We start from the raw sequence: 22867 nt of genomic DNA on the forward strand, positions 1-22867 counted from the left end.
GAGTGCCGGGGACCAGCCCCAGCTGATCCAGGGTATTCGAAGGAGAGACGGCCTAGGCGACTATTTATATGCTAATTAGAGATATAGAGAACAATAGAATGAGGATAGCTCAGTAGGAAAATTCAGTGGAGAAAAGAAGCTGAGTAGCTTGGTTTACGCGGGAGACCAATAAAACTTCAAGACAAGAAGTTTGCACCACTTACGTAGGCCGCAGGCGCCCTCTCGAATAGCGGAAGGTGTCTCACCCTAGACTCCTGCTCGAGTGGGTCTTAGAAGCCCAGGCATAATTAGTAAGCGTGGTGGGTTCCGCGCTCCAGATGGAGACTCAGCTGGAGGTTAGAGGGAAGAATGACATGGGGAGACCAAGCGCTGGTGAACAAGGCCCGTAGCTTTATTTTCAACAGGGGCTTTTATACCCTAAGTTACACATAGAGGATAATAGGGGATGCAAAGTCAGCAGTCTTTGATTCTTATCAAAAACCAAGGTTTCTTTCCTGCAAATGTATCGTATACAAATGGTTTAGGTGATTTACATCATCTTCTGGCCAGAAGGCCTACTAACATTTTATGACTCTTGACAAGGACTTATCAACAAAGACTTACTTTCTCTAAGAGTAATTATTTCAAGGTTTGGCACCATCTTCCAAAGATAAAACTGCATTCCTATATAGGCGGATGTGTAATGGGTTTACAACAAAGAAAGAATTTATTACCTTAAGGGTCTAAAGTTACTAACACCAAGGCCACTACTTATTTTTTCTACATACCCACTATTAATTGATACATATTCAAGGATACAATTCAGGGATGTGAAAACTTGGCAACAAGCATTGACTCATCAATGAAATCCTTTACTAGTTTATTCTGACAGTTTTTAACTCTCTGAGAGGCTCTAAGCTATTTGAATATCTTAAGCTTCCCATGCCTCTCGAGGCTGGGAGACTGTAAACAATCGTATGCATAGCTGCAGGAGTCTGGGTAAACTTGTCAGGCGAGTTAGAGAGCCATCAGAGGGGTTTGGATTTAAACACTCCTAATTGCCCAGGAACTTTATTAATTGGAGCTGTAAGTTAACTCTTTGACACAGAGAGAGAGATGGTGGTAGGGGACAGCCCCCAGTAAAGTCAGAGGTGAGAGCACAAAGCAATAAAGTAGGCAGACTCTGGTTTTTTGGGGGAAAATGCTCGAGAATATCCGGGGGGACTCCTGAGGCTCGATCCCGCCTTTGCGTATGCCGAGCCTCCTTCCTCATGACCTTTGTCACGAGTGGAATGCCTCACTGGCTCCCCGCAGAGGAGATTTTCCCACCAGGAGTGCCTTCAGGATAGGAGAGAAAGCCCAACCTGCCCATGCATACAAAGCAGAGATTCATCAAACATTTGTTGAGTACCTACTACATGTAAGACATACTATACACCGAGGGAGATACAAGACACATAACATGAATAGTTATGTATGATGATGATATGATGATAGTAAGTCTACCAGTTCTTGAGCAATCCATAAATGCAAAGCACTGTGCCAAGTATTCATTTAACTTAGGGAAATGAATAGGTAGAGACAACCTATAAAATAATTCATTACTAGTGAAGAATTAAAAACCAAGAGAGAATAAATAACTTGTCTAAGACTTATCAATAAGTGACAGAACCCATATTTGAACCCGAGGACATGGAGTCTTATTCCAAAGTCTGTGTTTTGCCCTTAAACCCCAGAAATCCAGCCAGTAAAACTCAGGCTATGAAAATCCAAAGAAAAATCAACATAGGAACATTCAGTTCAGTTCAGTCACTCAGTTGTGTCCGACTTTCTGTGACCCCATGAATTGCAGCACGCCAGGCCTCCCTGTCCAACTCCCGGAGTTCACTCAGACTCACGTTCATCGAGTCAGTGATGCTATCCAGCCATCTCATCCTCTGTCGTCCCCTTCTCCTCCTGCCCCCAATCCCTCCCAGCATCAGAGTCTTTTCCAATGAGTCAACTCTTCACATGAGGTGGCCAAAGTACTGGAGTTTCAGCTTTAGCATCATTACTTCCAAAGAACACCCAGGACTGATCTCCTTTAGAATGGACTGGTTGGATCTCCTTGCAGTCCAAGGGACTCTCAAGAGTCTTCTCCAATACCACAGTTCAAAAGCATCAATTCTTTGGCACTCAGCTTTCTTCACAGTCCAATTCTCACATCCATACATGACCATTGGAAAAACCATAGCCTTGACTAGACAGACCTTTGTTGGCAAAGTAATGTCTCTGCTTTTTAATATGCTATCTAGGTTGGTCATAACTTTCCTTCCAAGGAGTAAGCGTCTTTTAATTTCATGGCTGCAATCACCATCTGCAGTGATTTTGGAACCCAAAAAAATAAAGTCTGACACTGTTTCCACTGTTTCCCCATCTATTTCCCATGAAGTGATGGAACCAGATGCCATGATCTTAGCTTTCTGAATGTTGAGTTTTAAGCCAACTTTTTCACTTTCCTCTTTCACTTTCATCAAGAGGGTTTTTAGTTCCTCTTCACTTTCTGCCATAAGGGTGGTGTCATCTGCATATCTGAGGTTATTGATATTTCTTCTGGCAATCTTGATTCCAGCTTGTGCTTCCTCCAGCCCAGCGTTTCTCATGATGTACTCTGCATATAAGTTAACTAAGCAGGGTGACAATATACAGCCTTGACATACTCCTTTTCCTATTTGTTCTTAAATATTAACTATTTTCTGTCCCCATCACTGAAGTTTTTATCGGTCCTATCTACCTTATTACCATTCCATACAATATTGTCTGCTTTGTGTTTTCCATGAGACTATGTTGAAGTGAAAACTGGAGACACTTCCATCTAGAGTCTATCATTTCCTATATCCCATTGAAACTAGCAAATTGAAACTAGAAAAGACCACAAACTTAATTGTTTTGAAGCCAAAACAAAAGTTAAGAAATAAATTTTAACTCCAATTACATGGGTTACAAATTAGCAGAAACCATAATGGGTTGTTAGATGGACAGTGAATCTGGTGTGTTTAGACTCCTGAATGACTCACAAATGAAGGGTCCGTCTCCATCTGTACTATATTGGATCTGAATGCTGGGAGGTCACATTGATACCAAAGTTTCTTCAATTTTGGAGACAATTGTGTGGTTAGTTCTAGAAGGTCTTGTAGGTCTTCAAAGAACCATTCAACTTCAGCTTCTTCATTCAGCATTACTGGTGGATGCATAGAATTGGCTTACTGTAATATTGAATGGTTTGCCTTGGAAATGAACAGAGATAATTCTGTCATTTTTGAGATTGCATCCAAGTAAGGCATTTTGGACTCCTGTTGACTATGATGGCTACTCCATTTCTTCTAAGATATTCTTGTCCACAGTAGTAGATATAATGGTCGTCTGAGTTAAATTCACCCATTCCAGTCCATTTTAGTTCGCTGATTCCTAAAATGTCGATGTTCAATCTTGCCATCTCCTGTTTGACCACTTTCAATCTGCCTTGATTCATGGACCTAACATTCCAGGTTCCTATGCAATACTGCTCTTTATAGCATCGGACTTTACTTCCATCATCAGTCACATCCACAACTGGATGTTGTTTTTGCTTTGGCTCCATCTCTTCATTCTTTCTGGAGTTATTTCTCCACTGATCTCCAGTAGCATATTGGGCACTTACCAACCTAGGGAGTTCATCTTTCAGTGTCCTATCTTTTTGTCTTTTCATACTGTTCACGGGGTTCTCAAGGCAAGAATACTGAAGTGGTTTGCCTTTCCCTTCTCCAGTGGACCACGTTTTATCAGACCTACAAGACCTTCTAGAACTAATACCTAAAAAGATGTCCTTTTCATTATAGGGGACTGGAATGCAAAAGTAGGAAGTCAAGAAATACCTGGAGTAACAGGCAAATCTGGCCTTGGAGTAGAGAATGAAGCAGGCCAAAGGCTAATAGAGTTTTGCCAAGAGAACGCACTGGTCACAGCAAACACCCTCTTTCAACAACACAAGAGAAGACTCTACACATTAGACATCAAGAGATGGTCAATACCAAAATCAGATTGATTATATTATTTGCAGCCAAAGATGGAGAAGCTCTATACAGTCAGCAAAAACCAGGGCTGACTGTAGCTCAGATCATGAACTCCTTATTGCCAAATTCAGATTGAAATTGAAGAAAGTAGGGAAAACCACTAGACCATTCAGGTATGACCGAAATCAAATCCCTTACAATTATACAGTAGAAGTGATAAATAGATTCAGGGGATTAGATCTGATAGACAGAGTGCCTGAAGAACTATGGACAGAGGTTTGTGACATTGTACCCCAAGAAAAAAAAATGCAAAAAGGCAAAATGGCTGTCTGAGGAGGCCTTACAAATAGCTGTGAAGAGACATGAAAAGCAAAGGCTAAAGGAAAGATACATCCATTTGAATGCAGAGTTCCAAAGTATAGCAAGGAGAGATAAGAAAGCCTTCCTCAGCGATCAATGCAAAGAAATAGAGGAAAACAATAGAATGGGAAAGACTAGAGATATCTTCAAGAAAATTAGAGATACCAATGGAACATTTCATGCAAAGATGGGCTCGATAAAGGACAGAAATGGTATGGACCTAACAGAAGCAGAAGATACTAAGAAGAGGTGGCAAGAACACACAGAAGAACTGTACAAAAAAGATCTTCATGACCCAGATAATGACGATGGTGTGATCACTCACCTAGAGCCAGACATCCTGGAATGCGAAGTCAAGTGGCCCTTAGGAAGCATCACTACGAACAAAGCTAGTGGAAGTGATGGAATTTCAGTTGAGCTATTTCAAATCCTAGAAGATGATGCTGTAAAAGTGCTCCACTCAATATGTCAGCAAATTTGGAAAAGTCAGCAGTGGCCACAGGACTGGAAAAGCTCAGTTTTCATTCCAATCCCAAAGAAAGGCAATGCCAAAGAATGTTCAAACTACCACACAATTACACTCATCTCACACGCTAGCAAAGTAATGCTCAAAATTCTCCAATCAAGACTTCAACAGTACATGAACCGAGAACTTCCAGATGTTCAAGCTGTATTTAGAAAAGGCAGAGGAACCGGATATCAAATTGCCAACATCCGCTGGATCATCGAAAAAGCAAGAGAGTTCCAGAAAAACATCTACTTCTGCTTTATTGACTATGCCAAAGCCTTTGACTGTGTGGATCACCACATACCGTGGAAAATTCTTAAAGAGCTGAGAATACCAGACCACCTGACCTGCCTCCTGAGAAATCTATATGCACGTCAGGAAGCAACAGTTAGAACTGGACATGGAACAGACTGGTTCCAAATTGGGAAAGGAGTACTTCAAGGCTATATATTGTCACCCTGCTTATTTAGCTTATATACAGAGTACATCATGTGAAATTCTGGGCTGGATGAAGCACAAGCTGGAATCAAGATTGCTGGGAGAAATATAATAACCTCAGATATGCAGATGACACCACCCTTATGGCAGAAAGAAAAACTAAAGAGCCTCCTGATGAAAGTGAAAAAGGAGAGTGAAAAAGTTGGCTTAAAACTCAACATTCAGAAAACTAAGATCATGACATCTGGTCCCATCACTTCATGGCAAATAGATGGGGATACAGTGGAAACAGTGACAGACTTTATTTTTTTGGGTTCCAAAATCACTGCAGATGGTGACTGCAGCCATGAAATTAAAATATACTTGCCCCTTGGAAGAAAAGCTATGACCTACCTAGACAGCATATTAAAAAGCAGAGACATTACTTTGCCAACAAAGGTCCATCTAGTCAAAGCTATGGTTTTTCCAGTAGTCATGTACAGATGTGAGAGTTGAACTATAAAGAAAGCTGAGCACCGAAGAATTGATGCTTTTGAACTGTGGTGTTGGAGAAGACTCTTGAGAGTCCCTTGAACTGCAAGGAGATCTGACCAGTCCATCCTAAAGGAAATCAGTCCTGAATATTCATTGGAAGGACTGATGTTGAAGCTGAAACTCCAATACTTTGGCCACCTGATAAAGAACTGACTCACTGGAAAACACCTGCATGCTGGGAAAGATTGAGGGCAGGAGGAGAAGGGGACAACAGAGGATGAGATGGTTGGATGGCATCACCGACTCAATGGACATGAGCTTGAGTAAACTCTGGGAGTTGGTGATGGACAGGGAGGCCTGGCGTGCTTCAGTCCATGGGGTCACAAAGAATCAGACATGACTGAGCGACTGAACTGAACTGTGTGGTTGGCTACCCATGTATAGCCATTCTTGTTCGAGAACTTGGAAAAGACAAAGTATTTTCAGAAGGGGGTCAGATTCATCAGAGAGTGGTGCAATCACCTTGGTGTGGATTGATCAACATTTATTAAAAGAAAATAAAGCATAACAGTGCACCTTATGTTGTAAGGGCATGGTTTCATGAAGTTTGTGTTTCACTTTTGTGTGTGTGTATTTGTATATGTACTGAGTACCAATGTAAAATATATTTCTACTAGCATTCTGAGTCAAATCGTCTTAAGTCACTAGTCCAGGCTATTTCCGCATCCATTTATTTGTTAGCTAAGAGGCAGCATAGTATAGTGAAGCCAGAACACCTCTTATTAGCACTATGTGACTTTGGCCAATTTCAATTTCAACTTGTCTACACGGTTCTTCAATCTGTAAATTAAGGATAGTAACATAACCTACTTTATAGGTTATAGGCTTGTTGAGGTTTAAATGAGTTAGTATTTACATAATGCTTACTACAGCGCCTAGCATTGTGCTAGCAGGTTCCAGAAATTTTTTTAAAAGTGAGAAACAGCCCTAGCATCAACGCATCAGTAGGTTTTCCTCCATATTCATTGGTCGGTGGTTGTTCAGTTGCTCAGTTGTGTCCGACTCTTTGCGACCCCATGTACTGCACCACGCCAGGCTTCCCTGTCCTTCACTATCTCCCAGAGTTTGTTCAGACTCAGGTCCCTTGAGTGGATGTTGTATTGGAAGGAGGAATTAAAATGTTTTATTCCCCTCCCACCACGCCCCACCTTGGGTTTCTCAATCTTGCACCAACTGGAATGTCAGAGAAACAGCGTCTCCCAGTGGTGTGGTGCAGACTTCGGTCTAAGTGCTTGGGGGCCATGGCCTGCCAACCTCACACTACAACTCCCACCATGCATCTCTTCCCCTCTGGCCTCTCAATAGGTATTGTAACTTGGCGTTCTGCGTGGGGCAACTTCCGCGCCTAGCATCGCAAAAACGGATAGTTATAGTGGCCAGAATTACGTCCGGAGCAGGGCGTCGCAAGGGTTGCTGGGAAACATATAACTCTAATTTTCTTCCGCCAGTTGACTAAATAGTCCCATAGTCACCTTGCGCAACGGAAAATAAACTCGAAGAGCACCTTCCTACTCTAGATTTAAGTAGGAACACTGAATAATAAAGAAAATTTGAGTAAAGTGGATTCCTGTTTTGGCGTGCGGCCTGGAGACATCTAGGGGGCGCGAGCGGAGGGATCTCACTCTATATAAGAGAGCCGGCCCCGTAGCCGGGTCCTCTCTCGTCTCGGCGCTTCCAAGATGGTGAGTGCTAGCGCGTGGGGAATAGTTCGGGGCCGGGTGGAGACTGAGAGGAGCCGATTCTGAGATTGCGGGGAGGGTTGAAAGCCTGGACAGCGGTGGAAGAAAGGAAAGAGGGTATGTTTCTTCCCGGCTTGGAGGGATCTGCGGAGGGACTGGAGATGTGAGTCGCGCTTTCTTGGGGGTGGTCGGCAAGGAATGTGGCCGGATGGGGGCTAAGGCCGGGTAAGTTGCTCCTTCTTAATGGAATCTTCATCCTGACGCAGACCAAAAAAAGAAGGAACAACGGTCGTGCCAAAAAGGGCCGCGGCCATGTGCAGCCTATTCGCTGCACCAACTGTGCCCGATGTGTGCCCAAGGATAAGGCCATTAAGAAGTTCGTCATTCGGAACATCGTAGAGGCCGCAGCCGTCAGGGACATTTCTGAAGCGAGTGTTTTCGATGGTGAGTCCGCAGCTCGAAATGTGCGAGTATCCTGATACCTAAAACCACCTCCCGCCGCCACCCCATTCGTGGGCTCCGTTCTTTGGAGCATCCCCAGCACTTTCTTGCACTGTTTCTTGGTTGTTGTCGGTAGAGGAGAATGGTGTTTTTGCTGCGTTATGTGCCGTTTTGAGCCCTGTCTGGACAGAGAGTTTTTTGTGTGGTCTTGCACAGTCTTTGAGTCTTACAGGGGATGAGATTCTAGAAGCACTTTGAGTGCTTATCCTGTATCAAAACTTGGGGAGCACTGGCTGTAAACGTGGTAAATGTAAAAAAACGTTTTGAATTGTTGGTAAACGTTTGAGTTGGCAAACTTGTGGAAAGGAGTTTTTTAAGACTGAAAGGAGTCTAGTTGGGTTGACAAGAGTAATTTTTAGAGCGATATGGTGTTTTCTTGTCATTTTCTTTTTATAAGACTTGTTAGATTTCTTAGGTAATTGGGAATGGGGACAGAAGTAGGCATTAGGGCTGGTGCAATTACTGAAGGAACTGCATTCCATCCTATTGCATCTGGTGTGGATTTAGTCCCTGTGGTGACAGGATGGGCTGGTAGGGGATCATTTATTTGTGAACTCTGTGCCTGTGTTTAGGTATAAACCGAACAGTTGGCTTTGGGAGTGAAATCTTGTAGGTATGCCTGACTTGTAAGTGAGTTTATTTTTGAGGGTTAGAAGGAACAAAGAAGAACAGGGCAAAGTGGGTACTGTATCTAATATCACAGCTCTAATTATTTTTGTTTCTTAGCCTATGTACTTCCCAAGCTGTATGTGAAACTACATTACTGCGTGAGTTGTGCCATTCACAGCAAGGTAGTCAGGAATCGCTCTCGGGAAGCCCGTAAGGACCGAACACCTCCACCCCGATTTAGACCTGCGGTGAGTACCTTAAAAGAGGTATGGAAATGAGAGGGGTAGTTCAGTTTAGTCACTCAGTCGTGTCTGACTCTTTGCAACCCCATGGACTGCAGCGAGACTTCTCCAATACCACATTTGAAAAGCAAGTAGAAAGTCCTTTTTGTGAGTTTTTTTTGGCAGTCAAAAGTCAGAGATTATCTTCTAGTAGACAGCTGCACCAATTCTTAGCTTTCAGGCTCTTGAATCCTTGGAGATAGGATTGTACTTTGCACATTAATCCATTTTTAAACCCATGGGAGAGCCAAGGATAGGCTGTGCCTATCTATAAACATCTCAGGAGACATCCCACAGCAGTTACATGGTCCGGATTTACTACTTGAACCTGGTTTTACTGAGCAAACTGGGGTTTGGGACCACCAGGTTTACCATTTGTTTTCACCATGAATGGGACAAAACCAGATCTGGGATTTAGTATCTGGGTCATGAAATCTGTTTTGTTGGGGTAATAGAGGAAAGATAAATGAGGACAAGGAAAATCAAATTAAGATCTCTGCCTATGGGTGGGGTCAACTAAGTCTGGTAAGACCCACACCTGAAACATTTGCTTTCAAGTTAGTCTGTTTCAGATTGAGTAATGTCATCTCCTTCCACATCTATCCATGCCTTTATGGACCAAATAATACACTGTTAGTGATGGGGAGGTAGTGGTCGGGTTTTTTGAGGGGACGCTTCCATGGATGGTTTTTTAATTCTTTCACTTTGTCTTTCAGGGTGCTGCCCCACGTCCTCCACCAAAGCCCATGTAAGGATCCAAGTCCTTAAAGACTGAAGAAATACTGGTTTCTCTGAAAAGACAATAAAATGGAAATTATACTTTATGTTGCATGTTGAATATATGTTGTCAGATGAAGTGGGGGTCGTGTACATTTGGTCTCCCCAGTTTGCATAGCTTAGGGATGAGGGCGAGGAATTAGGGCATCTGTGTTTGATTAATTCAGCTTGGCAAATGGCTTAAGTTGGTGTCTTAAAAATGGGGAGGAAACTAGCAGAGTGAGGAGTGCATCAGGAAGTCACTTAGACTAAGGTGTGCATTCCTCTTGTGGCAACATGAAGACTTTAATAAAAGTCCACAACTTGAATAGCATAAGGGGATCTGTATTCAGGTCCTTAACCTCAAGTCAGGTTTACCTGCTTACCTTGATCTGCTGCTAAGCTAATCACCCAGCCTTCATCTTTCTGTGGTACATTGCTCTGTGAGGTGACAATGCCCTGAATGGCAGGCATTTGTAGAAATTTGTGGAAGTCCCATAAGAGGGAACTTTGTGCAAAAAGTCTGGGAAAAGGCTGTAGTCTGTGTGACAATGGCTCATTTGTTTCAGAATTCAGAAATTAGAGGGTTCCCAGCTAGCAATACACAGTTGACCCTTTAACAACATGGGTTTAACTGCAGGGGGCGGGGGTGGTTTTGTTTTCAGTAAATACATAATACACCATCCACAGTTGTTGAATCCTCAAGTGTGAAAGTACAGACAGATACAAAAGGCTAACTCTAAAATTAATTATATACGGATTTTTGAAGAGATGGTGCCCCTAACCAATGCTTTGTCCAAAATTATATGTAAATGTGTGCTAAGGACTTTGCTGGTTAGGTTGTATGAATTTTTTACCTTAAGCTAAACTAGTAGCTTGGAAGTTTTGATTAAAGTACACATTGTTCTGGGAAACAAGTTTTCACAAATGTTTGTATTCAAAGGATATGATAGCAAAGAAGGGGTGGATTGTTTTGGAGCAGAATGGTGGTCCTGTTAATGGGAGAACCTTTAACTAAAGAAACCCAGTTGGAAATTGTTGCTCTGTCTTGCTTATGGTCTGCATACTTATACATGTGCTGAAACAGCTGTGGCAAGTCCTGGATTTGTTAGAACACTGTAGGTGTGGGTTTCCATCCTTTGGGGAGACTTCCCCCAATATCTGTGCTCCTTCATTCCTCTACATTTATGACCCCGTTAACACCAATGATAAAACATTGGATAGAAGAAAGTCCCGTTCATGGTGAAAACAAATGGTAAACCTGGTGGTCCCAAATCCCAGTTTGCTCAGTAAAACCAGGTTCAAGTAGTAAATCAACCATATAACTGCTGTAAGATATCTCTTGAGATGTTTATAGGTAGGCACAACCTATCCTTGGCTCTCCCATGGGTTTAAAAATGGATTAATGTGCAAAGTACAATCCTATCTCCAAGGATTCAAGAGCCTGAAGGCTAAGAATTGGTGTAGCTGTCGACTAGAAGATAATCTCTGACTTTTGACTGCCAGAAAAAAACACAAAAGGACTCCACATGCTTCAGGCTTTAAAATAGCCCCACCCCACCTCCCAATCTACCACCAGTTTCGAAGTTGTGTCTAATGGGCAATCAGGATATCTGATGTTCCACCTGTTAAAAGTTTAAGCCCTATATAGACATCCATAATTTGTCTTAGGAAAGAATGCCACTTAGAAGTAGCCCACAGATCATTTTCAGATGTTTGCACTGCAAGATCAGTGGTCTGTTCTTAAGCTCTTGTGGGCTGATAATTTTAGTGAAGTGAAGTGAGCTCTCTCAGTCGGAGTCCGACTCTTTGCAACCCCGTGCACTGTAGCCCACCAGGCTCTGCCATCCATGGGATTCTCCAGGCAAGAATACTGGAGTGGGTTGCCATTTCCTTCTCCAGGGGAACTTCCTGACCCAGGGATTGCAGGCAGGAGCTTTACTCTCTGAGCCAGTTAGTCACAAAAAAGATGATAACAGATCTTTGAGCCCTTACCTCTTACCCCTCACCCTCAGCTTGTTCTAATGGACTATTAGAAGCGGGAGAATTGCAGTCTCACCGCCTCACCTCTGTAACATTTCTGGTGAAGAGTATTCAAGCCAGGTAGAAGCTTCAGGGCTTTTCAGTCATTGGTCCAATGTCCACCTGTGAGGTTATTGGATTTCAAGTCAATTCCCTGTGGTAACCAGGTTTCATTGAGGTCCTGGACCATCCTTTCCTTCAACCTCAATTCCTGGCTTTTCATATTTGTTTGCCTCTCTCTCCATAACTTAGCATGTATGGGTACTTTGTTTGAGTACAAGTTCTGTATTAAAACAAGCATCTGACTGTCTCGTGATCAGTGGCTAAGACTGCTCCCAATGCAGGGGGCCTGGGTTCAATCCCTGGTCAGGGAACTAGATCCCACATGCGACAGCTAAGAGTTTGAAAGTTGCAACTAAAAAGATGCTGTGTGTGCAGTTAAGACCTGGCACAGCTAAATAAATACACAAAATGCTAGTTGATTTAAGAGAGCTGACTTCTAAATGTAAATCTCACCTCATACTTGGAACTATGCGACCTTGGGTAAGTTCAGTACAGTCGCTCAGTTGTGTCTGACTCTGACCCCATGAACTGCAGCACTCCAGGCCTCCCTGTCCATCACCAACTCCGGAGTCTACCCAAACCCATGTCCATTGAGTCAGTGATGTCATCCAACCATCTCATCCTCTGTCACCCCTTCTCCTGCCCCCAATCCTTCCCAGCATTAGGGTCTTTTCCAATGAGTCAACTCTTCACATGAAGTGGCCAAAGTATTGGAGTTTCAGCTTCAACATCAGTCCTTCCAATGAACACCCAGGACTGATCTCCTTTAGGATGGACTGGGGATCTTGCAATCCAAGGGACTCTCAAGAGTCTTCTCCAACCACAGTGGGTGAGTTACCTAACCTCTGCCTTCAATTTTCTAATCTTTAGGAAAGTCATTCCTATATCAGTATTTTGGTGTGGCTTAAGTGATACAAAACGATCCTTTATTCAAGAAATATTGAGAACCTACTATGTGCCAACATTTCTAAGTGCTAAAGACATAAGTGGTGACCAAGACTCTGGTCTCAGAGCATTACATTTTATTTGGGGAGGAGTGTGAGAGGGTGGTTAGGCCTGAGGAAGGGCTACAGTTTTATAAAAGATGGTCTAGTAAGATTGATAGATAACAATTAGAAAAAGTGAAAGAGAAGCCATTTACATAAATGGAGAAATAGCTCTCCAGCAGAGATAATAACAACTACAAATGCCCTGAGGCAAGAGTATCCCTCGGTTCAGTTCAGTCACTCAGTCGTGTCTGACCTTTGCAACCCCATGGACTGCAGGGCACCAGGCTTCCCTGTCCATCACCAACTCCTGGAGCTTGCTCAAACTCATGTCCATCAAGTCGGTGATGCAGGCTAACCATCTCATCCTCTGTCGTAATCTTCTCCCACCCTCATTTCCCAGCATCAGGGTCTTTTCCCATAAGTCAGCTCTTCGCATCAGGTGGCCAAAGTATTAGAACTTCAGCTTCAGCATCAGTCCTTCCAATGAATATTCAGGACTGATTTCCTTTAGGATTGACAGGTTTGATCTTGCAGTCCAAGGGACATTCAAGAGTCCTCTCCAACACCACAGTTCAAAAGCATCAGTTCTTCAGTGCTCAGTTTTCTTTATGGTCCAACTCTCACATCCATACATGACTACTGGAAAAACCATAGCTTTGACTAGATGGACCTTTATTAGCACCTGGCATGTCACAAAAAGCAAAGCAGTCACTGGCTGAATTCCAGTGGACTGGGGGAAAGTGGTTCAGGTCTAAAATCCTTTATTTGAAATCCTTGAAAACTTATTTGCATTGGAATTACTTTTTGATTTTAGAACGGTAATACAGACCATATACTATTTAATAGATAACATTCTCAAAGTGACATGAAAGTGTTAGTCGATCAGTCGTGTCCAACTCTGCAACCCCATGGACTGTAGCCCCCAGGCTCCTCTGTCCATGGGATTTTCCAGGCAAGAGTACTGGAGTGGGTTGCCATTTCCTTCTCCAATACATGAAAGTAAAAAGTGAAAGTGAAGTTGCTCAGTTGTGTCCAACTCTTAGCAACCCCATGGACTGCAGCCTACCAGGCTCCTCTGTCCATGGGATTTTCCAGGCAAGACTACTGGAGTGGGGTGCCATTGCCTTCTCCGAGGGTTTCTGCAGTAAAATACAAAAATGGTCATGTTAAGTAGAAAAAAGGAAGACTATATTTCATGTCAGGTTTTGCTGCCATGAGTTCAAAAAATCTTGAGTTTTAGAGCTGTTTTGTTTTTTCAGTTGCAAACAAGGGATTGTGTAACTGATACACAAAGTTAGAGAAGACAGGTCCAGAGGACTTCCCTGGTGGTCCAGTGGTTAAGAATCCACCTTACAAAAAAAAAAAAAAGAATCCACCTTACAGAGCAGGAGACACAAGTTCAATTTCTGATCCAGGAACTAAGATCCCATGGGCGGTGCCGAGGGGCAACTAAACCCCAAAGCTACGACTTCTGAGCCCAAGTGCTCTGCAGTCCACATGCCACAATGAAGATATTGTGTGCTGCAACAAAGACCCAAAGCAGCCAGCAGATAGACAGATACTAAAAAATATAACAAAAGACATGTCCAGATCACATGGGGCCTTTTAGGCCCTGGCAGACTCTGGACTCTACTCAAAGTCTGATAGTAAACAATGAGATATCACTTCACACTACTAAGACAGCTATAATAATAATAAAGTGCTGGTGACAGTGTGGTGAAACGAACCTTTACACACTTCTGATAAAAATGTAAAATGGTGTAACCACTTTGGAAAACAATCTGGCAGTTTCCTAAAAATATTCAACAGGGAGTTACCATATCACCCAGCATTCCATGTACCCAAAAGAACATGAAACTTACACATATCCACACAAAGACTTGTACATGAATGTTCAGAACAGCATGATAGCCGAAAAATAGGAAAAAATGTCCATCAACTGCTGATTGTATAAATAGATCAATAAAGACAGAAAATAGATTAGGGATAGGAAGGTGGGGGAAAGGGGACCAGTTGTTAAATGGTATGGGATTTCTTTTAGAGGTAATGAAAATATTCTGAAATTGCAGTACAGTTGCACAGTTCTGTGAAGCTATTAAAAACTACTGAGTTGCACATTTTATGTGGGTGATGTGATTCGTGTGGTACGTGAATTTACAGCTCAATAAACCTATTACAAAAATATATCACACAAAAAATGTGATGGTAATCTATTGGAAAATTTTGAGCAGAGCAGTGACATAATCTGATCTAGTCAGTTCATAAAAAATACTAGCTTTTCTTTTTCTTTTTTTTCTTCCAATTTTATTGAAATATAATTAACATACAACACTGTATAAGTTTAAGATGTATAGCATAACGATTTGACTTAACATAAATCAGAAATTACTACCACAATAGTGAACACTGTCTCATTTAAACACAAAATTAAAGAAATATTTTTTTTCCTTGTGATGAGAATTCTTAGGATTTACTCGTAACATCTTTCATATATAACATACAGCGATTTATCATGTACATTAATCCCTAGTACTTATCTATCTTATAACTGGAAATTTGTGCCTGTGACCACCTTCATCCAATCCCCCCTCCCCTCATGCCCAGCTATCCTTTTTCTGATGCTTTTGCTTGGTTGGTTTTGGGCCATGCTGCACAGCATGTGGGATCTTATTAACAGTTCCCCCACAAGGGACCATACCTGTGTGCACCCTGCAGTGGAAGCACGGAGGCTTAACCACTGGACCACATGGAAGTCCCTCTGATTCTTTTTCTTATATCATAGGTACCTCTGGAGGCCAGATGAGTATCTCCCAAACATCAGGCATTTTTGTACCTCTTGCTATTTCTGGTGTACATATGCAATCATTTTCTTTAAATTGACTCACTTTTCACATATGTTTATTATCTGCTGCAAAAAGCTTTATTGTTTCCATTTGGTCATATGTTTATTAGCAAAGAAAAAAATTGTATCAGTATTCCTCCTGGAAAACTAACAACTCTTAGAAGGTAGTTTTTAAACTCTACAGTGTAAATTTGGGGTCCACTGGGGACTTCCCTGGTGGTCCAGTGGTCAAGAATCCGACTGCCAATGCGGAACATGGGTTCAATCCATGGTCCGAGAAATAGGATCCCACATGCCACCAGGCAACTAAGCCTCAGTATTGTATACTGAGGCTGAGAGCCCTAGAGCCTGTGCTCCACAACAAGAGAACCCACTGCAACTCACAGCAACAAAGAGCCTGTGCACCACAACACAGCACAGTCAAAAATAAGTAATTTTTAAAAGGGTTCATCACTACTTTTTATCACCAAAATGGTACAAAAAAAACTGGTAGCATCCCAAGAATGTCCCTGGGAAGTGCTTCACAAGGTCAGGGGCAGTGTCTAGATAGTCAGTTATATTGCCTGACATACAGCAGGAGCTCAACATTGGTGGATGAATAAATATGCTTGACCAATGGAAAAGTCAGGGGTTAATGAAATAATTTCCCTTGTAGAATCACCCCTACCATTTAAATACAATGCACAGCATGATTCAAAGTGCCTGGGATTCGGTCTGGAAATCTGCAATTTTACAGCATACCCCCAAAATTCTGACACAATTGGTCTGCAGACCACACTTTGAAAAATATTAAAAAATTGTTCTAGGGAAAGAAGAAGACTAAGCATGATTGGTTTGCTCTGGTTTGAGAATATAAACATGGAAATCATGGTGCTCTTTCAGTCATGGCTGATTGGTGGATGGAGGAGTCCAAGATCAACCGAGAGAAAAGGAAGGCCAAAAAGGAACTGATTGGGAAAAACAAGAGTGACTGAGGAACTCAGAGTCTTGCGCAAAAGGGCAAATTCAAAAGGTATGGTATGGGGGAAGTGGCTTGATCCCCCTTCACAACTAGTTATAATGCAGAAAGTAAGGAATTCAAAAAGTGCAAAAGCATACAGGGTGAAAATAACTTAAATCCCCCCAGCTATACAGGAGATAAACTTTTATAACTAGTTTCCTGAATAAATATATATACTAAAAGCAAATACAGGGCTTCCCAAGTGGCGCCAGCAGTAAAGAACCTGCCTGCCAAAGCAGGAGATGCAAGAGACGCAGGTTTGATCCCTGGATTGGGAAGATCCCCTGAAGGAAGACCTGGCAACCCACTCCAGGATTCTTGCCTGGAGAATCTCATGGACAGAGGAACCTGGCGGGCTACAGTCCATAGGATCACAAAGAGTCAGGTGTGACTAAAGTGACTTAGCATGCAGCACACAAGCAAATACATATATATTTTACACATTGTGTGAGTGTGCTCAGTTGCTCAGTCATGTCAGATTCTTTTCAACCCTATGGACTGTATCCCTCCAGGCTCCTTTGTCCACGGGATTCTCCAGGCAAGAATACTAGAGTGGGTTGCCATTTCCTCCTCCAGGGGATCTGCCTGACCCAGGGATCAAACTCCCCTCTGTATCTCCTTCATTGGCAGGTGGGTTTTTTACCAAAAGCCACCTGGAAAGCCCAGACACATGGTGGCACACTATACTCTGCAAGAGAAGAAAATTGGGACTTCCCTGGTGGTCCAGTAGTTAAGGCTCTGCACTTTCACTGCAGGGGAATGGGTTCCCTCCCTTGTCAGGGAATTAAGATCCTGCAAGCTGTGCAGCACAGCAATAAATAAAACATATTGAAAATATTGATTTTTTTTTTGTCCCTGACTAGGCATTGAACCCTCAGCAGTGAAAGTGTTGAGTCCTAACCAGTAGAATGCCACATCCCACTCTCTGAAATGATGCTTTTGAACTGTGATGTTGCAGAAGATTCTTGAGAGTCCATTGGACTGCAAGGAAATCAAACCTAATCAGGGAATTAAGATTGTGCAAGCTGGGACTTCCCTGGTTGTCCAGTGGCTAAGACTCCATGTTCCCAATGCAGGAGGCTGGATTGTGGCTCAGCAGTAAAGAATCCGCCTGCCAAACAGGAGACGTGGGTTTGATCCCCCGGTTGGGAAGATCCCCTGGAGAAGGAAATGGTAACCCACTCCAGTATTCTTGCCTGGAGAATAACATGGGCAGAGAAGCCTGGCAGGTTACAGCCCATGGGGTCTCAAAAGAATTGGAGGGGACATAGTGACTAAACAACAGCAACAGTTAACTAGATCCCATGTGCCAAAACTAAAAATCTCTCATGCTGCAACAAAGATCGAAGATCCCTCACGCCACAACTGAGACCTGGCACAGTTGAATAAATAAATATGTAAAAAGACCCTGCAGTTGGGGCTGTGGGGGCAGGAAGCAGAGAGTTTTCATTACTGGTCAAGGGTCCTTTTGGGAGAACCAGGTTTCCTTTAGAGCAGATGGTGAAGGGAGTGTTAAAGTTGGGGGTTTTTACTGATAATGAACCCTGAGGTCTGAGGGCCGTGAAAATGTTTCAGGAGATGGAGAAAAAAAATGGGATCAGAAATGACTGCATGGGCATTTGAACCTGGGAGATGCCTGAAGGGTGACCTGGAGTCCTAGGCTCCTTATGGTGACCTCACTGCACATGAACAAGGATGAGGGCCGAGGTACAATGAGTCCTGGTACAATGACTCCTGGCAGACGTTATGGCTCACAAGCCCCATGTGCAGTGGAGCACTGAGTCCCAGCTCACCTGTCTACAGGCACCCAGACAAATGCTTTGTCTCCTGCATCGCAGGTGGATTCTTTACCCACTGAGCCACCAGGGAAGCCCCTGAACCTCCATACATTCATTTAAAAATAGTAGTAGCTGTATAGCACAGGAAACTCTAGTCAATGCTCTGTGGTGACCTAAATGGGAAGGCAATCCAAAAAAGAGGGATATATGTTTATGTATAGCTGATTCACTTTGCTGTGCAGTAGAAACTCTGGAGGAGGGCATGGCAACCCACTTCAGTATTCTTGCTTGGAAAATCCCATGGACAGGAAAGCCTGGCAAGCTATCGTCCTTGGGGTTGCAAAAGAGCCAGACACGACTGACTGTACGCACAGGAGAAACTGACTCAACACTGTAGAGAAACTATACTCCAACAAAATTTTAAAAAATAAATAAAAAATAAAAATGGTAGTAGTAGTTATTCCACGGGACTGTTTTGAGAATAAAATAATATATGCAAGGGACTTTGCATAAAACCTGCTAGGTAATTTGGCATTACAAATGGTGGTACCTATTATTCCTGGCCCAGGCTTCAGCTTTGCATGTTTTACAAACTCAGATTTTATTTATTTATTTTTTGAGTCAACTTTAAAAAAAAATAACTTTATGTATTTATTTATGTATTTTTGGCTGTGCTAGTTCTTCATTGCTCCACAGGCTTTTCTCTCGTTTCGGAGGTTGGGGCTACTATCTAGTTGTGGTGTTGGGGCTCCTCGTTGCCATGGTTTCTCTTGTTGCAGCTTCCAGGCTCTGGAGCATAGGCTTAATAATTGTGGTGCAAGGGCTTAGTTGTTCTGAGGCATGTGGGATCTTCCCAGAACCAGGGATTGAACCTGTATACCTGGCATTGGCAGGCGGATTCTTTACCACTGAGCCGCCAAGGAAGCCCAAAAAACTCAATTTAAAAAATAGCTTTATTAGGAACTTCCCTGGCAGTACAGTGATTCCCCTACAGGGGCCACAAGTTCAATCCCTCGTCTGGGAACTAAAATCCCGCAAGGCAGGTGGCATGGCCAAAAAAAAAGCTTTATTGAAGGTAATTGATATACAATAAATTGTAGATATTTAAAGTGTACTATTTGAAAAATTTTGACATGTGTTCCTATGAAACCATCACAATTCTCAGGATAATGAACATATAGGTCACCCCAAAAGTTTCTTCCTCCTTTGTAATCTCACTATCCTGTAACTCCCAGTCCCACACCCAGACAATCACTACTCTGCTTTTTGTCACTATATATTGGTTTGCATTCTTTAGAATTTTATATCAATGAAACCCCACAGTAGATACTTCTTTGCCTTGGCTTTTTTTTCACTCAATTATTTTGAGAGTCTTCACTATTGCATATATCAGTAGTTGTTTCATTTTTACTCCTGAGTAGGATTTCATTTTATAAATATCCCAGTTTGTTTATCCATTCACCTGCTGATGGGCATTTGTGTGTGTTTCTAATCTTGGCTATTATAAATAAAGCTGTTACAAACATTTATGTACAGTTTGTGTGGACATATGTTTTTATTTCTCGGTATGAATGCCTAGGAATGGAAGCACTGAATGAGTCACACTGTAGGTATATACTTAACTTTTTAAAAAACTGCCAAATTGTTTTCCAAAAGTGATTGTATCATTTTACATCCTACCAGCAGTGTATGAGAGTCCCTGTTTCCTGACATTCTCTTCAACACTTGTCTGTCTTTTTAATTTTAGAAATTCTAACAGATGTTTAATGATGTCTCATTGTAGTTTTAATCTGTTTTTCCATAAAGACTTTTTTGTTTTTCCATAATAACTAATGACGTCTAGCATCTTTTCATGTGCTTATTTGCCAGATATATATCTTTTTTTTTTTTTTTTCTCTGCCACACAGCATTCAGGATCTTAGTTCCCTGAGCAGGGATCAAAATGTGCTGCTTGTAGTGGAAGTTAAGAGTCTTATTCCTGGACTGCCAGGGAAGTCCACAGATATATAGCTTCCTTAGTGAAATGTCTTTTCGAATCTTTTCCTCCTATTTTTAAAATTAGGCTGCTTTTTTTTTTCCAGTTTTATTGAAATATAATTGGCATACAGCACTGTATAAGTTAAAAGTGTACAACATAAAGATTTGACTTATATGTGTCAGTTTCGGAGAAGGCGATGGCACCCCACTCCAGTATTCTTGCCTGGAAAGTCCCATGGACAGAGGAGCCTGGTGGGCTGCAGTCCAAGGGGTCGCTAACAGTCGGACACGACTGAGCGACTTCACTTTCACTTTTCACTTGCATGCATTGGAGAAGGAAATGGCAACCCACTCCAGTGTTCTTGCCTGGAGAATCCCAGGGACGGGGGAGCCTGATGGGCTGCCGTCTATGGGGTTGCACAGAGTCCGACACGACTGAAGTGACTTAGCAGCAGCAGTATCAGTTTAGTGACCATGTATCATCTCATAAAGATACAAAATAAAAGAAAGAAATGTTTTTTCCTTGTGATGAGAACTCTTAGGATTTACTCTTAACTTTTTTTTTTGTTTTCTGTAATAAAGGAAATGTATTGGTTCACTCAATTAAAAACTCTAGGTGGGACTTGCCTGGTGGTCAGCAGTTAAGAATTGGCCTGCCAAGGGAGGGGAGGAACATTCCATCTCTGGTCCAGGAAATAAGATCCCATGTGTCCCAGAGTAACTAACCCGGAGAGCCACAACTACTGAGCCCTCAGGCCTAAAAGCTGTGCTGGGCAACAAGAGAAACCACGGAAACGAGAAGCCCACGCACCTTACCTAGAGAAAGCCCTAGGGCAGCAATGAAGAGCCTGAGCCCACGATGAAGACCCAGGGCAGCCAAAAATAGGTAAATTAATGAATGAATTACAAAAAACTATAGAGGTACATATTGCATACTACATTTCTAGTACTTATTTATCTTATAACTTGAAATTTGTAACTTTTTACCCCCTTTTTCCAATTCCTCCCACCCCCCATGCTGGTAACACAAATCTAATCTTTTTCTGAGTTTTTTTCTTTGTTTTTAAAGTATAACTGACCTACAACACGATATTAGTTCTTAATGCATAATGTAATAATTTGATATTTTATATCACAGATTGCTTTTTTTTTATTACTGAGTTTTTCAAGTCCCTTATTCTGAATGCAAATCATTTATCAAATATACAATGTGCATATTTTTCCTTCCACTTACCCTTTCATTGTTTGAAGAGTGTCTTCTAAAAGCAGAGGTCATTAATTTTGTTAATCAAGTTTGTTTTCTTTTATGGATCCTGCTTTTGGTATTGAAACTAAGATATGTTCCTTACTCAGTGTCACAAAGCTTTTCTCCTGGAAGCTTTGTACATGTAGGTTTTACATCAGGTTTGTGACGCATTTAATTAATTATTTTAAAAATTTTGGCCATACCCTGTGGAATGTGGGATGCGGGATCTTTAGTTCCCTGTCTAGGGATTGAACCCATGCCCCCTCAAGTCTTAACCACTGGACCACCAGGGAAGTCCTTGTGATGCATTTAAATTAATTTTTGTATCCAGTATGAGGTAAATATTGAATTTTTTTTTTTTTTTTGCTTAATGATATTCCATTGTTCCAGTACTTTGTTTTTATTTATTTAGTTAATAATTTTATATATTTATTTTTGGCTTTGATGGGTCTTCATTGCGATGCTCAGCCTTCTCATTGCAGTGACTTCTCTTGTCGTGGAGCACCAGCTCTAGGGTGTGGGCTTCAGTAGTTACGGCAGTGTGGGCAAAGTAATTGCAGTTCCTGGGCTCTAGAGAACAGGCTCAACAGTTGTGGCATACAGGCTTAGTTGTTCCAAGACATGTGGGATCTTTCTGGACCAGAGGATTGAGCCTGTGTCTCCTGCACTGGCAGGCAGATTCTTTACCACTGAGCCACCAGGGAAGCCCATGTTAAATTGATTTATTTCTTTTCGGCAGCGCTTGGTCTCCCACGCTGTGTGTGAACTTTCTCTAGTTGTGGTTATTGGGGATGACTCCTTGTCGCGGTGCTCAGACTTCTCACTGTGGTGGCTTCTCTTGTTACAGAGTGCAGGCTCTAGGATTCACAGGATTCAGAAATTGGGGTGCGTGCGCTTAGTTGCCCCGAGGCACGTGGGCCCTTCCTGGACTAAATATCATTTGTAGGTGGATTCTTTACCACTGAGCCACCAGGGAAGTCTTCCAGTGCTATTTGTTGAAAAGACTACCCTTTCTTGAATTCCCTTTGCACTTTTCTCAAAAATCACTTGACTATGTATTTGGAGGACTATTTCTGGACTCTTTTCTGTTCCATTGATCTGCTTGTCTCGCTCTATTCCAATATCACATCTTGATCACTGAGGCTTCATAGTAAGTGGTCCCTGAGGTTGCACTCCTGGTTAATGCCTTCTCATCCTTGACCCTCAGCCAAGACCACATACTCTTAGAAGCCGTCTCTGACACCTCCAAAGAGGTGACTGCTCCTGTCTGTTCT

The 22867-nt window shown here is 42.3% G+C and overlaps 1 protein-coding gene across 1 annotated transcript; it reads left to right on the plus strand.

Moving 5' to 3' along the window:
- The first annotated feature begins 7362 nt into the window (after positions 1-7362).
- On the plus strand, positions 7363-9744 carry RPS26 (ribosomal protein S26). Its single transcript, XM_005905855.3, has 4 exons — positions 7363-7532; positions 7796-7973; positions 8757-8887; positions 9637-9744. The coding sequence occupies exons 1-4, from the start codon at positions 7530-7532 to the stop codon at positions 9670-9672; spliced, it is 348 nt and encodes a 115-aa protein (XP_005905917.1). The 5' UTR covers positions 7363-7529; the 3' UTR covers positions 9673-9744.
- Positions 9745-22867: the final 13123 nt, after the last annotated feature.

This window comes from Bos mutus, chromosome 5, assembly GCF_027580195.1.
Source record: "Bos mutus isolate GX-2022 chromosome 5, NWIPB_WYAK_1.1, whole genome shotgun sequence".
In the NCBI taxonomy this organism is placed as follows: domain Eukaryota; kingdom Metazoa; phylum Chordata; class Mammalia; order Artiodactyla; family Bovidae; genus Bos; species Bos mutus.

What these genes read in the sequence shown, in the direction of transcription:
- RPS26 (XM_005905855.3), top strand. An exon ending in TGAAGCGAGTGTTTTCGATG is followed by an intron (nt 7,974 to 8,756) that starts GTGAGTCCGCAG and finishes TTTGTTTCTTAG; the next exon opens with CCTATGTACTTCCCAAGCTG. An exon ending in CACCCCGATTTAGACCTGCG is followed by an intron (nt 8,888 to 9,636) that starts GTGAGTACCTTA and finishes TTTGTCTTTCAG; the next exon opens with GGTGCTGCCCCACGTCCTCC.